Genomic DNA, 17,068 nt, shown 5'->3' on the forward strand with positions numbered 1-17,068 from the left:
TTACTGCTGCCCTGGCAGGGGAGATAAGAACGAGTAACAAAAGGACGCGTCTCCTTTAAAAATCTCCCCCCCGCCCCCGCCCACGTGATGCAGAGCAAGGGCGGGGATTCTGCGACGCGTCATTTCTGTTTCTCTCCTAGTGTAGAGGAGTCGCGTGTAGAGTAAGATGTGAGTATGCTGGTTTTTTTCTTTTGTGTAGTTGGGGGGTTGCTGTTTCTTTGTTTGTTTTATATCTATAGTTGATGGAGGCTCAACGCCTCCTGACTTGGTGTAGGAGAGGCGCTATGGGTAACTGTGTGATAAGGCTTCCCTTTTTCATCGAGTGCCCACTGTACTTTGCGGGAGGAATGCCCCGCTGTGGAGTGGGCCTGAGGCGGGAGGAGGAGCTGCTGCCATGTTGGGAGTGCAAAGAGGATTTTAGTAACAGAGAAAATGGCCGTGGGGAGCTGCCCGGCTATGTTTCCCTTGTGCTGGCATCTGACCTTGCCCGCTGGTGGTCCTCGACTTTTTTTTCTTTGTGTGTGTGTTGTTTTTTCTCTCCTTTGCCGCCGGTAGCCTCCACCCTTTTTGCTTCCCCCCTGCCCCGGGAGGAGCTGGGCGTCCTTGCTCGCGCTCCCCTATTGGGTCCTCGCTTCTTTCTCCTGGAGGAGGCAACACGAGCCGTAGAAGAGAGGAAGAGGGGTGGAAAATGGCGGCTGAAATCAGCCTACCTCGTGTTCCGAACTCGTGCTCGCTTGTCTTGTTTTCCTTTACGTCGTCTTCGCTTGGCCTATGTTATTCTACCCTCGCTTTTCCCGGTGCTTCGGTGTTTCCTTATGCTCTGCTTGTTAGTCTTTCCCGAGGAGCACCCTACAGTTTTTTCCTACAGTTTCCGCCCCCAACTTCCTCCATATTGTTACTTCCTCATTCTGATGGGGAGTCTGGGGTTATCCTCTGCTGGTGCCCCTGCCCCCCGCGTATCAGACTTTTCTTGTTCGGCTTCCCGATTTCATGTCATCATTGTACTTATTTTTGCGTTGTCCTGTTCAAGCTGTCCTCTCCTTCCATCCTGCAGCGTGGCTTCTGTGTGCTTCCCATACTCTGTTACGCTTTCAGTGCTACAGTTTCCATAGTTGTGCTCCAAGCTATTAGGACAGTGTTTACACAACTTTAGAACCACAATCGTCCACTAACATTATTCAGGTTCCGTTTTTTCCTTTGCGCATGGTTTATTTCATTGCCAGTTTAAAAACACTGCTATTCTTTTTTGTTTCCTGAGATATGCTTCTCTAATGTTTTATTAGCTTTTTCTAGTTGTAGTTTATTTTATACAGTTTCTCACTGTGATGCTTATTTCTACTTTAAAAGAACAAATGAGCTACTTATTTGTTACAAAGTGTTTCTAGTAGCAGGCAGGATGTTCAACTGCTGTATCTAACCACATGTTTGCATACTAGTGAGATGTAGAAGCACACCTGGCAGCATGCATTCAAGGCAAGTTACATGTCTGCTTGACAAATGAATAGGCTCTAGTGACTGATGTGGTAAAGCTGCAGTAGAAATATTACTTGCAATACTGTAGTTCACTGTAACTAAAATGTTTTTTTCGGATTTAGGTATTATTGATGGGAACTTTAGTTTCATGTATGCCTATTATGTAGCTGTTGCTTGCAAATTCAACTAGGTGAAATGCCTATATAAGAATATAGATAATGCTGTGGCCTTAATCGTTTATATTTATGAATGTAATATTGAGAATTTAATTGAAGGACAGTATTGTATTTTTTACATTATGGCTTCTACCATACCTGGGGGTATATGAAACTGGTGAAAAATTGTCCCTTCATAAACAGTTTGAAATCTAAAATACTGCATTTAAGGCAGTTGCAGCAAAAAGGGGAAGAGATATGAGGGAAGGGTGTTTGAGATCCCATCTACAACATGAATTAAAGCTTATATGAAAAGGCAGTGTCCTGGTTTTGGCTGGGATAGAGTTTAGGAAACTCTTCTGGAGGGTTTTGAACAAGATGAGCCTTTACAAACAGGTTTGAATATGGCTTTCTAGCCATAATGGGACATATTCATTATATAGTGTTTTCATGTTTTCTTTCTCTTCCTAGAATGCCTAAATCAAAGGAACTTGTGTCTTCAAGCTCATCCGTCAGTGATTCAGATAGTGAAGTTGACAAAAAGGTGATCATTATATGCAGTTTATAATTACTGTATTAACTCTTATATTTCAGGCTGGAGTTAAGGAATTAGGTGAGCGTTATGTCACACAATGCATGTCATTCCATACAATTTATCAGACACTTAAACTCTAAAACAACAACAAATCACCCCTCCCAAGATCAGGGTTTGGGTGGATGCTTTTTGTTTTGCAGTAAACTTTTTTCTCAAATTGCATTTTGCTTTCTTCAGAATTTTCTGTATGGTATATCTAGCCCCAGGCTTCTTGGAGTTCTTTGCTGCTTTGTGGCAAGTGATAGAAGGTTTCTGTATAAGCTTGCCCCTGGTGGTGAGAATTTGGACTAATTTTGAGGACACCCCTGCTCCCCTTCATTTTGTTACCTGGATTACTTGCAAGTCCAAAACAAAAACCTCCACTTGCCCTGTCATCCATGTGCCACTCCTTGTTTGCATGGTTTTTTTCTGTTTGAGAGTCTTACGTTTACTGTAATACCAGCTGCTAGTTTCTTGCTTAGAAGCTGAGCTAACCTGAATGTCTTTGAGTTGATAATTTTAATGTTAACTGCTTTAAATGCATAAATTCAGTTTTCTCATTTATTTTTAATAGTTATTTAATTTATAAGTTTGTATAGATGTACCAGTCATTACGAACAAAAATCAAATACAACAGTGAATTTACCTTTTTAAGAAATGCTAGGTGGTAATGCAGCTATTGGGTCTTTTAGTACAGTATGCGAAGAGACTTGGTCTGCTTTACTGAATTGGTTCAAATGTGACATGGTTGCACTTAGCAAATTAGGTGTCTTGTCAAATCTTAATATAAGAGAAAATGGTCAGGTGGTGGTTGTTGTTAAGGAAATGTATTCCTGAAAAGAAGCAGTCTAACAGTCTGCTTAAGTGGGCAGTAAGGTGTGTTGGTTTGTTGTTTTGTTTTTATGACAACCTCCTGTATCTGTTGAAACTGGTTGTCTTTAAAAGAGGTTATCTACAGTATAGTTCTAGTGGGTGAGACTAGTTTTTGGTATCTCTGTATTAACTCTTTCCTTGGGGCAGACATGATTACTATATAACCATTAGAAATAATAACTTCATAATCTGTTTTACAGGTGATAGCTGAATGTTTTAAAAACATGTTTAGTTTATCATACGATGGACAGAGATTGGACTCTGATTTAACAAAACAAATCTTTTCTGTTGGATTTGATTTCCAGTTCCTTTATCTCATCTAGTTTTTTCTTTTTTAGAGTTGTTAATGGTCCTGCATTTTTCATTGCAATCGATGGAAAGGGAGGTGCAACTTCCATCAGACTTCAAAATTTTAATTAAAACTACTGAACTCACAATATTACTATGCAGAAGAGTAGGCTTTCTGAAATGTATTTTGATCTAATTAAATTCTCTTTGGTTTTAAAGTGTTTTGGTAAACATCCCTGGGAACAGAAATAGACTCACTTGAAGATGACTTTTTTTTTAATTCCAGTCTAAATATACAGTATTAGATTCCTGCCTTCACAGAAAAAAGGTGATAAATGTGTATTGCATAGTAGTAATTTGTGACCTCTAACATGAACTTCTTAGTAACTTATGAGTTGTGGTTGATGCATTTCTTTTTTTTTATTCTTGCTCCAAGGCAAAGCGGAAAAAGCAAGCAGCTCCAGAAAAGCCTGTAAAGAAACAAAAGACTGGTGAAAGTTCAAAAGGTACAGCTTCTTCGAAGCAAAGCGGTAACAGAGACGAGAATATGTTTCAGGTAAAATTGAAAACTTTTAGAGCCTGGTTAAGGTAACCATTTACATCATATTCAGTATAAATTTTATGAGGACATCTGAGTATCTTGATAGCATGGTGCTTGGTCTTCTGAAGCCTTGGCCAAAGGGGTTTACAATGCTAGCATGCAGTTGAGATGCTCAGAAAAAGCGTTGTCAGGTTTCAGCAGAGTAAAAGAATCTGAGTTGTGGCAATTGATTCTAACCTTCATGTCTTTGCCCGTGGTAACTCTCTAGGTAGTCATTTTGTCTGTAAATACAGCACTTACCATGAATATACTGTAAATATTAGATCAGGACATGGAATTGGGTGGGTTGGTTTTTTTTAGACCAGGACATGGAGAGGTTCTTAGAAACCAAAGTATGGGCTCTTCATTCCTGTTTAACTAGGTCAAGGGCAACTTGGCTTCTGTTATATAAGACGGTGTCTTGGAATAAGTTTTGCTTGTTCCTTTATGATGTAGGTTTTTCTCACTGAACATCCAAAAATATTGCAGGTTTTGACATTGCCCTTATTTTTAAGATGGGATGAATGTACATTTTTCAGTAGCAAGAAGCATTTGTGAGTTCAGTGTATTGCAGTTCCTGGGGTTAGCTGAGGCAGTAGCAGTGTGCTGAAAGCTGTGCAAGAATACACGTAGCTCAGAATTACCTGTTTTAGGCATGTGGATCAAGACTTATTAAATGTTGGACTAGGTGGCTTGAAAGGGGCAAGGGATAGGAAAGGAACTTAAATTCTTAGAGACTTTGATTCTTAAGTCTGTGAAAGGGTATGGGAGAGGTACTTAATAAGATGGTCCTAACACTGAATAAGGCAAAAGAATGGTTTTGGGCTGTACCTGTGCAAAGTAATACGGCAAAAAAAAAAATATTTCCGGAGAGAAGACCTGCTTAACTGATACTGTGATACGGGACAGTTATTTTTAATGTATGAATTCTCACTTCCCTCTTCATGTGTAGTTGAAGGGAGAGTTTCAATTTAAGACACTGGGCATCAATGCCTGGACTTCCCCATCAAAGGAAGAATATAATATTTTTAGTTCTGTTGAGGCATGCTTTGATCTGTGTAGGAAAAATGAGCTAATATCTTCTACATCTAATGAGGTGAACTGCAGTTAGAACTCAAACTACATATAGGTTTTATGCTATGTTTGTAATAGTTTCAGAAATTCAAGCCTTGGGGAAAACAGTTAAATTTTAATGCTCTCCTGATGAAAAAGAAAACCAACAGAAAAAACAAACCAAAACACCCATTTCAAATTGTGCTGGGTTTGTGTGTGGTGGAGGTTTTTGGTAGTGAGGGAGGGGGCTACAGTGGTGGCCCCCTGTGAGAAGCTTCTTGAAGCTCCCCCAGCTCCGAGTCGGACCTGCCTCTGGCCAAAGCTGAGCCAGTGGCAGTGGTGACCACACCTCTGTGATAACATATTTAAGAAGGGGAATCTGGGAGGAGGAGTTGAGGAGGACACCTATGCAAACACGGAGTTCAGTGGAAGAAAGGAGGAGGAAGTGGGGGGGAGGGTGTGTTGGAGCAGAGACCCCCCCCCCCTGCAGCCCATGGAGGACCTCACACTGGAGCAGGTGGCTGTGCCTGAAGAAGATTCTGACTCTGAGGGAAGCCCCTGCTGTTGCAGTTAAGCACTGGGAGGACTGCAACACTAGAGGGGGACCCATACTGGAGCAACTTGAGAAGAGTTTGCATCCTGTGGGAAGGACTCATGTTGGAGAAAGTTTGTGGACGACTGTCTCCTGTGAGAGGGACCCCGTGCTGGAGCAGGGGAAGAGTGTCAGGAGTTCTTCCCCCGAGGAGGAAGGAGCGGTAGAACTGACTGTAACCCTCATCCCCTGCCCCCCAGTGCTGCTGTGGGGAAGGAGGTAGGGATATCAAGAGCAAAGCTGAGCCTGGGAAGAAGGGAGGGATGGGGGGGAAGGTGTTTTTAAGATGTGATTATACTTCTCACCATCCCACTCTGTTAAGTGTTGTTGTTAGTGTCTGAATTAAATTGATGTTCTTTTTCTTCCCCTAATGAGTCTTTTGCCTGTGACCATAATGGGTGAGTCATCCCTCCCTCCCTGTCCTGCTCTGGTTTCTGAGCCTTTTGTTTTATTTTCTCCTTCCCCTTCTTGAGGGGGAAGGGGTGAGCGAACAGCTGCCTGGTGCTCAGTTGCCCTCTGGGCTCAAACCATGGCGCACAATCAAAAGTTTGTGCTCCGAGTTCTTCAAACTTTTTAGTAAAAAACAGACAGTAGAGGACTGGTATTAGTCGAAGAGCAGGATTCTTATAGTGTTGAGTATAATACAGAAGAGATGCTTCAATATCACCTTGACCTAAACCATTCAGTGTTCCTTAGTCTCTGCCTGCCTTTGAATTACTCAACAACAAAAACTTTTTAGATTGCTTATTGTGTTATGTTAAGCATTGTGGTGGCTTTTCATGCTTCATCAGCTTATGTGTGTTAACCAAGATGCAACTGTTTCAGTGTAGGAATAGCACTGTAGGTTTGAGGGTACTTCCCCTCTTCCCTCCTACCCAGGAGAGCATGCTAGAAGATCTAGTTGTGTGTTAATTTTTTAGGTATGGTTTTGTTTGTTCTAGGACTATTAGTAATACTAGAAACTCTCCTTTCTGCTTCCTCATGGGAATGATCTCTGTGCAAGTGACTTTGCAGTATAACTTACAAGTGTGGCTTCAATTGATGGAAATTAGGCTGTAAAGCATTCATAGGATAGTCAGAAGTTCTATGGTGCCCATATTGTGTGTGGGAGTGGCAGTAAATGATGTGAAACTCAATGGTTTGATGTTCTATACCTTAAAGTATACCGCTTCCCTTAATATTGAGCTCATTGTGATTGCTGTATTCAGAAGATTCAGTGTTTTCATCAAGATCTAAATTTTATTATTTTTTATTTGAAACTAATGTTGGCATAATGATCTTGAAACTAATTGTGAATAGAGTAATTGTAAGTAGAAGGGAATTAATTCAGTATGAGACTACGTGTGTTTTGTTTATTTACATGTCTTAGCTTTTTTAGGTTTTATTGGTAGCCTAGTATACTTTGGAATTTGTTAAAGGATTTGGGTGCAGAAATTTATCTTACTTCCATTTGTGATGTATTACTAGAGGCCCTAAGGACAAGCATTATTCACGTTAATGTTGAGGGCTTTAGCGTTGATATGTTATACTTCTGTCTGTGGCCTCAAGCCATCATGTGCTTTGGTTAGTTTGACAAATCCTGTCATCTACCTATGCCTGATTTGGATAAGGTCTGTTAATGCTGTCAGGATATAGTATTAATGACTATCCAGAGTGGAACCACATGATGTGATCAGGCATTTCACAGAAATTGTTATTTCAAAAGTAGCTTGCCTGTTGTGTGTGTGGTGGTGTGTCTGTGTCGTTCCCCCCCCCCTTTTTTTTTGTTTGGGTTAAATTTGCTTTTTGACTTGTGAGAAGTAAATTCTTCAGTTTCCCAGTGTAATGTTTTCACCTATCATAGGCTCCTGAAAGTAGATAAATAGTTGTGATAAAAAGTAGTTAAAAAGTTTGTGATGCTCTTGAAGGTGATTGCAAAATACATTGGTGAACACCTAAGTTTCAGAATTAATGTGCTAAACCAATTTGCTGTGTTGCAGGTCTCAGCTGTTTACAGGACTTTCTATTCTAGGAGTTTATATTAGCTTATTGTGCTGCTTCTAATATTACAGTTTCAGTGAAGAAGGATGCTTTTTTGCTGTTTGTACTTCCACAGCGTGTGTACAGTTTAGTCAAGGCAAACTGAAAATAGGAGGAAAAATGGTGAAGGTGGTTGCTGAAACTCATAGGAAGTTGGTTGCATAGCTGTGAAAGAAATGTAGACACGGTTCAGTGTATTTTATTCTAAGAATGGAAACCTGGAAATAATTTTAATGTCTTCTGATTTATTTAATTCAGTAGAACAGTATACATAAGGAGTTGTGATATTTAATAAAAAGCATGTGAACTTGTCTATGTAGGTTGAACTGCAGTAACTACCCTGCTATAAATCAATACAGTCCTTGGAACACTGATGTGATTAGAGATACAAAGGTGTTTTAGATCAGTGACTGTCAGCTGCTGTGTGAACAAAGAATTGTTCAGAAGTTACTCAGTGCCAGAATTGCAGATAACTGAACTTCAAGAAATATCAGTTTACTTAAATCTAGATTTTGGTTGAGGTTTTTAAACTGTACTTTAGAAGCCTCTTTAAAGTTTTTAGCAGTGGCAACTGTTTTGTATGGAGTTCAACTAAGCATTTGAAATTTAATGTGAGCATTCAGCTGAAATCTAGGCAGTGGTATAAAGCCTACCTTAATTTCAGCATTTTCATATGCAACTTTACATTTTAAGGTAGACTTACTGAGTACTTTGTATTATTACCTCTCGCCTTACTGTAGTTGAATTAAGACATGTAGTCTTATCTTTTAATAGTCAAATCTTAAACCCTTTTACTGTATTTGCAGCTATTATCTGCTATATTCTATCAGTTTTTATTTCTTAGAGCAAACCTGGAATTACTTGACAATGCACTAATAGTCTTTGATAGACCTGGAAAAAAATGTTATGGAGTACTACTACTTGAAGCTGTTTTAAAGGTGACCTTAAAAGTCACTGAAGCGTTATAGGGTAAATGTTGTTCGTGTAGGCTATTTAGAATATGCTTTGCCAGCAGTGCTGATGGATTTGGGCATGGTACCAAATTTGGTCTGAACGAACTTGGCTACAATAACATCATACCTTATTTTTGAATGTTAAATTTGTAGTACAGTGAAAATATTTAATAAATCAATCACAAAATACTATCTTATGAACTTTTTCATTTTTAAAGGATGCTTTGAAGTAAGAAAATGACTGCTTCAGGCTTATGGTATCTAAAGATGTCCCAATTGTTTAAAAATAATTTTTTTAGAGTTAATTTAGCATAATCTGCATGAGAAAAAAAATACTTTAAGCAAACATAAGGTGTACTTGTTTATATATATTTTGTGAAATAATAGCTTTTATGACTTAAAACATCTGTGGATGATTTCAATTGATTGGGGAGTTGTTCGTGCTTTCTGGTCAGGCTTAATGCTAGTAAGATGTGTTTGGCCTACTTAAATTATGTCCAAGTGGAAGATGCATAAATTAAGGAAGCTGAAAACTAAAGCTAACATTTTATCAGGAAGGAATAGTCTATTTTTAAAATTGCTTACTTTATAATGTGTTCTTTCTTCATAAAGTGTATCCAGAAGGTATATACAGAATACTAAGAATTTATTACATGAATTGTATTTGATTGTGTTTTTGTTGTCTAATTTCTGATTCTCAAATTCACATTATACTTTGAATTTATGGGAATGAATAATTTTTTTATCAAATTCAGAAAAATTTGATAAAGCCTAAATATTTAGTGTAATGCGTAGTTGTCAGTGTGCCTGTTGTCTTTCTCCCCCCAACCCCCATTTTTTTTTCGTGTCCTAAGAAAAAAGAAGCCCTCATAATTCAGTTAAGCCACTGTGGTGTGAAATTATGAAATTCTGAAGTCATTTCATACTGCGCTACATGCTGGCAAACTTAAAGGATTTGTTTTTTGTTGGGTTTTTTTGAACATCTGGTACAGTGTGATAGTCTTTTAACCACACTTCCAGTGAAGTGCCCTGAGGACTTGGGAGCAGGCATGAGAGAGTTAGCTGGTGGCTTACTTTCATTTCCATCTGTATTTACTGTGTTTAAAAAAAGAAGGAAAACAAAAAAGTCCCCTCTAGAAATTGTGCTTCTCATGTGAATATCTAATTTGATCTCTGTCTGTATGGAAAGGACTGAAGTTTAGATCTGGGAGTAGAGCTCCCTCTTCCCTGCTTGTTTACAACTGCTGTGAACAAAGATGGTTATAATAGAGGCAAAATTTGATTTTTGGAAAACTCTAAGTTAGTGGGTTTTGTAAGGGGCAAGCTTGTTAATATAGGTATTTTTATTTTAGGAGAGCCACTTTTGTATTGAGCATTGAATGCTCAACTGATTTTTAAGTCATTCATTTATATTGTCATTACTTATTTGCCTACTGACTGCTGTGGATTAAGCTCTTGATTGAGTTTTTCTGGTGTCTAAAATAAGCTGCAGTGTCACATGTACAAGTTTGATACTACTGGGAAAAGTGAATGCTGTAATAGGTAAAATATCTAAAAGATAGTCTTATATGTGTTTTTACAGATTGGCAAGATGAGGTATGTCAGTGTTCGTGACTTTAAAGGGAAAGTCTTAATTGATATTAGAGAATATTGGATGGATCAAGAAGGTGAAATGAAGCCTGGCAGAAAAGGTATTGTTCTGCTTTGTTATTTTTGTATTAAAACATTGCAGTTTGGAGAACTTTGTATCAGATTTCTGTACTCTGTTACTACATAATATTTTTAGAGTAATATTTTTTCCTTTTTTATAATTTGTTTTAACAAATTATTAGTTTTATCTGTAGATTATAAACAAAAGCAAAGGGGTTTTGTTGGCCTGAGTCTGTTTTCCCAAATACATGTCCCATGATTTATGGAAAACAAGGCATCAAATGCAAGCAAATTTAATATGTGAGTTACATACATAGTCATACATTTTCCCATTGATTAACTTCACTCCATTTCTTGCTTCTGTTACAACTGTATTTCTTATTTCAAAAGTCACTGAAAATAATTAAGTTATTTGTAATAAGATGTTAATTTCTTTAAAACCATGATCTTCAATTTCTATCAAATTTTAGATTAAAATAATTATTTAATGTGACTAACTTTGTAAAGAGTATTTCAAGATTTTAGTTCAGGTGAAAATACATCAAGCATTCAGGTTTTGGTACTGTGCTTCTAATCTGCAACAGAGCATAAACCAATATACCTTTAATTGTTACTCCCATACCTACTTCTACGGCATGCCTTCTCTGAACCATTTTCAGAACTTTGCCACCTGCAAGATGGGGATGTAAGGATAGTTGCAGTAGTAGCGCTTTCCTTAATTTCACGTTGCTTCTGTTAGAAAAGCTTACTTTTAATCACTTCATATTGTGCCAAGGAAAGAGGTAAGTATAAAACATCCTGTCCTGGAGATTGACGATGTTTAATATAGAATCAGGTTTGTTATATTCTCCTAGTGTGTCCAGGAGCAAATAGATGTTTGGAAAGCTTGAGAAATGTTTTCAACAGCTCTTAAATAACCACTGAGAATAGGTTTGTATGAACAGGTATATCAGTACTGTACAAGAAAACTTATTGGTTTGGATGTGTTGCTGCTACTTAACAAAAAAAATACTTCAACTTCTAAGGTCTTTAAACTGCTGTATTTTGAGGTGGAAATCAAAAGTATGTGCAGTTTGAGTAGTAAACTACAATGAAACTTGATGGTATTCCAAGTGACAGATAGCAATGTTTATCAATTTGTCAAAAGGACCTGGATTTTATTAGGCTACAATTAATAATAATCTGATACAGTATGTGAGTCTAATGTTCCATTGATGCATTTATGAGCCCCTTAGCTAGCTATCCTAAAAACAGTATGAACAGTTGAAATTGTGTAATAAAATGGGGGGGGAGAATAAATCCAGCAGTTTAGAATTGTTCTGTCAGATTGTTTCCAACAGCAGGTCTAAACTGCATGCAGTTTATCTGAGGTGTTGTTCAGGGGCATCTTGATGAGATTTGGTTCCCTAATAATGATAAGCACACCTGGCCTAACTGTTCAAAAGAAACTTGCCTTCTAAAGACTGGTGAAAAACTGTTTAGAATAGCTCTGTGCGGACTGCTTGGTGCATCTACAGGGAGAAAGCAATGAAGGAATGTCCCGATCCAATGTCAGGGGAGGTTTCCATACGATCCCAAGAGCGAAATTAAGACACAAACGAGGTCAAACGCCGCACATGGAAAACAGGTTTTTATTATTAAAAAAGTGAAGGGGGTAGCGATAGGACAGAGTGGAAGGAAAAGACAGAAATAAAGCAAGGATGAAGGATAGGGCTGCAAGAATAGTCACCACCGTGGATCCAGCGGTGTCCCGTTGGTCCTCAGTCTTCAGTTCTTCGGTGGTGGGTGCACACGGATCTGGCTTTGATGGTAGATGCACAGTGAGCAAAATTTTCTGCTGCCTTTTTAAGTTCATTGTATCTGCTGATTAGCATATCTGCTCGCCTTTAGGGTTTTTTTTCCCCTGGTCCAACAGGTTTTGTTGCATCTGGCTTCAAGGGCAGGAAGGTTTGCCTCTTGTCAGTTCATTAGCCATGCATGTATGGGATCTGGCCTACACAATAGAGCCACAAATGGCTACAGGATGGGGCCAACTCAGCACATGTCTGCCCCTTTGAGGCTTGTCTAAAGAGTCCGGACAATGCAACCGCAAAGAAGTGGGGGGGTGCATCCTTCAATACACTCCCACTTCTCTGGGCTACATCCCTCAGACCAATTCACAGGCCGCAGCAGCTTCTCTTGGAGGTTTGCACAGACACAAGCAAGCTTTGAGGCAGTCATAGGACATTTCAGTCTCTCACAAGGAAGCCTGATCACTAAGGGGGGAGAGTGGGGGTAAATAGTAGAGTCTTGCTGGAGAGGGTGTGAGAGGTAGGCCTGTGAGTCTGTACTTGTATAGAGTTGGCATAGAGATTTTAGGGGAAGAATGAGATTAAAACACAAAGGAAACATGTGCCTGGACTTGAACTTGAGGAAGTAAAAATTTAGAACTGAGGAGGTGGGTTGTGGGGCACTGAATAATTATTGATTGGATGTCACTAGAAGCTATAGTGAACTTGAAGTGAGAAAATAACTTCCATGTTGGTTTGTGAGTGCTAGGGAGTGGAATAGTCTCTCCAAAAACTTAAAGTATGTTATTCACAGTGTTTTAAGAAACAGGCGGGGGGGGGAGGGGGGAAAACCCACAGTTATGGTAATTCAAAAGTGCACAGAAGTTCAGGCCACAGAGGTACGGCTTTTGGGAGCCAACAGGAATATGACTGATTTCCTACATTTCTTTTGTGCTGCCTTTTATCAAGGCCAGAACTGTTATTCACTTTCTGTGTTTAGCCTAACACTTGTGAATGAATTTCTTAGACTGCACTCATTTTCTTTCTAAATTTAACTTGTCTGGAGATAAGCTAAGGTCTAAAGTTAAACTGAAGTGTTCCAAATGAGTAGTTTAACTTTGTAACTGAGATGATAGTTACACTTGAGGTGTAGTGTAAGCATTAACAGTTGTGAAATAGACTTTGTGTATGAAACCAGTCTTGACAGGAATTATGCAAGATCTTGCACTACAGTCGTCTTTTTGTCCTCAGTATTTATTTTTAATGCATTTCAGGTATTTCTTTAAATCCAGAACAATGGAACCAGCTGAAGGAACAGATTTCTGATATTGATGATGCAGTAAGAAAACTGTAAATAGATCCATACAGAAACCTTTATCATTTTAGTTAAGTGGTCTTTTTACATTGGCTTTTGTTTTCTAAAATATTGTTTTCCAAGCTGTTGTGTATTTGGATTGCAAAATTATTTGTAAGATTAATACTTTATGTGCATTAAAGTGTATTCTGAGTGAGGCTATTTGTGTATGCTTTACTAAAAGGAAATGTGTTGCTTTCACCTCATGATATAAAATAAACAAATCAAATAATATGTAAAGCATAGGTGTTTATGGCCTTTTGATTAAAGGTGTTTGCTGATAAGGCCACCTAATAACTTTAGTCTTTGTTTTAGTTTCAGTTAACAATTAATATGAATTTGTTTTCTGAGGAGGTTTCTTAAAAAAAAATAGAATGGAGACATTTTATTTCATACTTTTTGGTATTGCCCTAATAGCTTTCTGCTTTAAGACTTGATACAAACAGTGAATACCTGGTAAACTATATCTTTGTAGATAATTTAAAATACTGTATTCGCTAATTTACTGTATTTATTCAGATGTAAACAGTCCTGAGTATTCGACTTTTTTGCATTATTTGCATGATGTTATGCTAAACAATAATACTTGAACACAAGCCACACACTTATTTCCTGTTTTTCTATAGCTTGCTTGACTTAGAAAATACAATTAACTTTTATTTATGGACCCTAGATTTTAGAATGTGATGCATAAACTTTTACAGTAAGACATATACCTCAGTAAGATAGTATTTAAAAGCTCCAAATGTAGTGGTTATTTAGGTACCCTTTTCAAGCTTCGCATTAAATTCATTCTTAAACATGTACTGACTAGTTAGTCTATACAAAAGAACAGTTAACCTGTCTTTTTAGGGCTTCTGTTCATTCAAGAGTATTATGTAAACAGTGATGTTCTAACTAGGCTGTAACACAGGTTAAACAGTCAAACAGGGTTAAAATTGCTTCAGCCAAAATGTTTGGCAATCATGCTTCTGACCTGTCCACACTGCCTGCCCAAACCATTTAACTTGGCTTGCCTTGTGTGGCTTACATGCACACAACTGTGTTCTTTTGTACAGAAGATACTTAGTGCTTACAATGGTGCACTGGTACATAGTGGATCATGATTCTAGCAGACTTTGCTTGTCTACCAGTGTACTATACTGGCAAGAGAAGCTTCTGTCCAGTGGAAGCTCTATTAGTCTAGATGCTGCCCCAGTTGAAGGGCTTCTTGATATGTGTCAAACTATAGAATGAAAAAGAGAGAATATGATGTTTGAGTAGAACTTGGAGAGATAAGGGGCAAGCCAGTACAGAAGTTAATGGTGTAAGGTCAAACTTAGCTGACACATAACTATAATGAAGAAATGTATGTTAGCAGAATTGAAGAAGAGTCTATTTTCTGACTTAATTCAGTTAATTGAAGACGATGAAACAACTTCATGAAAATTGACATTTTAAGACTATGTAGTGAACGTACAATTTACTGGTTCAGCTGTAACTTTTCCATTTGTTTAATGTATTTTTAAAATTTTGTATACATAAACAGGATTTAATATTTGTTTAATTTTGGAATATCTTAATATAATTGTTTATATTGCAGACATGAAAGGAAGTCCTGTTTGAAGTGCTATACGCAGACTGTTCCTGTGCTGCAAAGTTTATAATTCAGTGCAAATGGGTATTGAAGAGTGAGGACGGGTCACTTGATCAAAATAAATATATATTTAATTTAAATATTATGTCAAATACCTCAACCTGCTTTTTTAAATTATCCATTGTTGATGTATTTCAAATAAGGTTAAGATCTGTTTTTGTATAGCTCAGGAAATCTGAGTTTTTTAAGAACTGCTTGAGGGTGAATAAAACAGTGAAGAGATGATTTCTGGTAGCAGCTGCATTTTTGGGTGCAATGTTCTTTTTTGAGTGACTCTTAATGGCATGTAGGGGTATTTGGACTAAATAGAATAAATATGAAATATCTGCTAAAATTTTCAGATGAGTGAATGAAGTAAATCGCTTCAGATGACTATCAACAGATTCTAGGTGTTTTTTTATTTGTGATATGTATATATGATTTTTTCCTTTAAATCTGAAATTTTGCAACCAGATTTCCCCCATTTTACCTCAAAATTTTCATGTGACTACTTTAAAGTGCATGATTATCATAATAGAGGGAACATTGTCCTCACTTAGACTATTGTGGTAGTAGGTCATTGGATGGCAGTTGTGTATCAGAGCACAACAATTGTGTTCAGGAAGGTGGAGAATTAAATTCATTCATTTTGGGGGAGTGAGTGAAAAAGTTTTAATATAGTGATTAGTTCTCTTGTGGAAACTGATGGTAGAGATGGTTAACAACTACTAATTTCTTTGAACAAGAACTATTAGTTCCTCTTATAGATAACACCCTTGCTGAATTTGTGATTATAATTACTGGAGCTGTGTATCCCATTTCACTTGAGAAAACTTGAAGCGGTTTGATTTTTACATAGCTTATGTGTTTAAAAATAGTTTTCTATCTGCCAGTTATATTTCTGCCTGAAAAAATGATTAAAATGTCATATATTTTACCTGAGCCAGTCTTATCATCTGCATGACTGTCCTACAAAAAAGATAACTAATAAACTAGTCAGTTTCACAACTGAACTCAAAATGGAACCTGTTTAATTGTGAGGGAATTCATTGCACCTCAGATGACTGATGTTCTGGTTACTAACAAAAATTTGGCACATGCAATGTTATTCTGAAATAAATAGTTGGTAGTGACTTGTCATGTGATTATTTATGGCTATAGTCTTTGTAATTTGAAAATAATTTTTTATTCAAAAGAATCTGAATTTATCTTTTTGCAGACAAAATGGTAGTTAGGATACATGTTGAAATGTCCATGGAAGAAAATTGTGCATGTATGAAAAGACTGTGTAATATGAGATAAACACTGCTCCCTTTCCCGTTGAAGGGGCAAAAGAAAGATGCATTTAATTCTTGGTATTTATGCTGGGCATATTAGCAATATGTTTTATAAATTAAACCTACTATTGAGATTAAGAGGAAAAAATACATTAGTTGAAGCTGCCAAAGTACCATGTGTGTGCTAAATCAAACTGTCATCTACAATGTTGCTTTTATGTAGAGATGTTCATATTGAAGTTAAACAAATGCAGTACTAAGTTTGATATTTCTGTTAAAGGAAATGCCCCGGTTATGTACTAATGTGATTTGTTAGCAAAAAAGTGATGATTGTGGTTCTGGTAAATCAAATATCATATTGTTAACCATGTGGAATGTTTCATGTTTTGTACTGGTGGTATCTACTTCAGAGAGGTCACTGAAAATATGCACCCTTCAACTGTAATTATCTTAATGTTAAAATAAAAAGTAGTTAAATGGTATATGTGTAATAACAATTTGAACACTTGGAAATAAATGAAGACTTCTGTTGACAGTGTTACTTTTAATAGAAATTTAGCTTAAAACACAACAGAAGTGCTTGGTAACTTAGAAAATGGGTGATTATCTTTTGAGTGGAGTTTTTTCAATCTGACAGTAAATGTAACCATAGATTAGATAGATAAATGGGTGAGGGTTTTTTCTATCACTGTTCATAGATTAGTGTAGGCTTCTTTAGGAAGAATATTTGTTTTTCACATGCTTGCTGTGACTGATCTGTAGGGAGTGGATTAACTAGCCTTGAACCAAACAGATCTATCTTCAAGTAATTTTGATTAGTTTAGTAACTTATAGCCACAGAAT

The 17,068-nt window shown here is 37.3% G+C and overlaps 1 protein-coding gene across 4 annotated transcripts; it reads left to right on the forward strand.

The window, feature by feature from the left end:
• Nucleotides 1-33: 33 nt before the first annotated feature.
• Nucleotides 34-16,707, forward strand: LOC141917665 (activated RNA polymerase II transcriptional coactivator p15-like). Of its 4 annotated transcripts, XM_074811043.1 has the most exons (6): nt 187-1,473; nt 2,100-2,172; nt 3,800-3,919; nt 10,143-10,251; nt 13,254-13,364; nt 14,916-16,707. In XM_074811043.1, exons 1-5 carry the CDS (start codon nt 1,463-1,465, stop codon nt 13,331-13,333), a joined length of 393 nt encoding a protein of 130 aa, XP_074667144.1. In that variant the 5' UTR covers nt 187-1,462; the 3' UTR covers nt 13,334-13,364; nt 14,916-16,707. The 4 variants fall into 4 exon arrangements, with proteins under 4 accessions (XP_074667146.1, XP_074667145.1, XP_074667144.1 ...); XM_074811045.1 differs by lacking the exons at nt 187-1,473; nt 14,916-16,707 and adding an exon at nt 34-168 and having other exon boundaries at nt 13,254-13,491; XM_074811044.1 differs by lacking the exons at nt 13,254-13,364; nt 14,916-16,707 and adding an exon at nt 10,870-13,247 and having other exon boundaries at nt 181-1,473.
• The last annotated feature ends 361 nt before the right edge of the window (nt 16,708-17,068 follow it).

Source organism: Strix aluco, chromosome W, assembly GCF_031877795.1.
Source record: "Strix aluco isolate bStrAlu1 chromosome W, bStrAlu1.hap1, whole genome shotgun sequence".
Lineage (NCBI taxonomy): Eukaryota > Metazoa > Chordata > Aves > Strigiformes > Strigidae > Strix > Strix aluco.

What these genes read in the sequence shown, in the direction of transcription:
- LOC141917665 (XM_074811044.1), top strand. An exon ending in GAGACGAGAATATGTTTCAG is followed by an intron (nt 3,920 to 10,142) that starts GTAAAATTGAAA and finishes GTGTTTTTACAG; the next exon opens with ATTGGCAAGATGAGGTATGT. An exon ending in AATGAAGCCTGGCAGAAAAG is followed by an intron (nt 10,252 to 10,869) that starts GTATTGTTCTGC and finishes AACCATTTTCAG; the next exon opens with AACTTTGCCACCTGCAAGAT.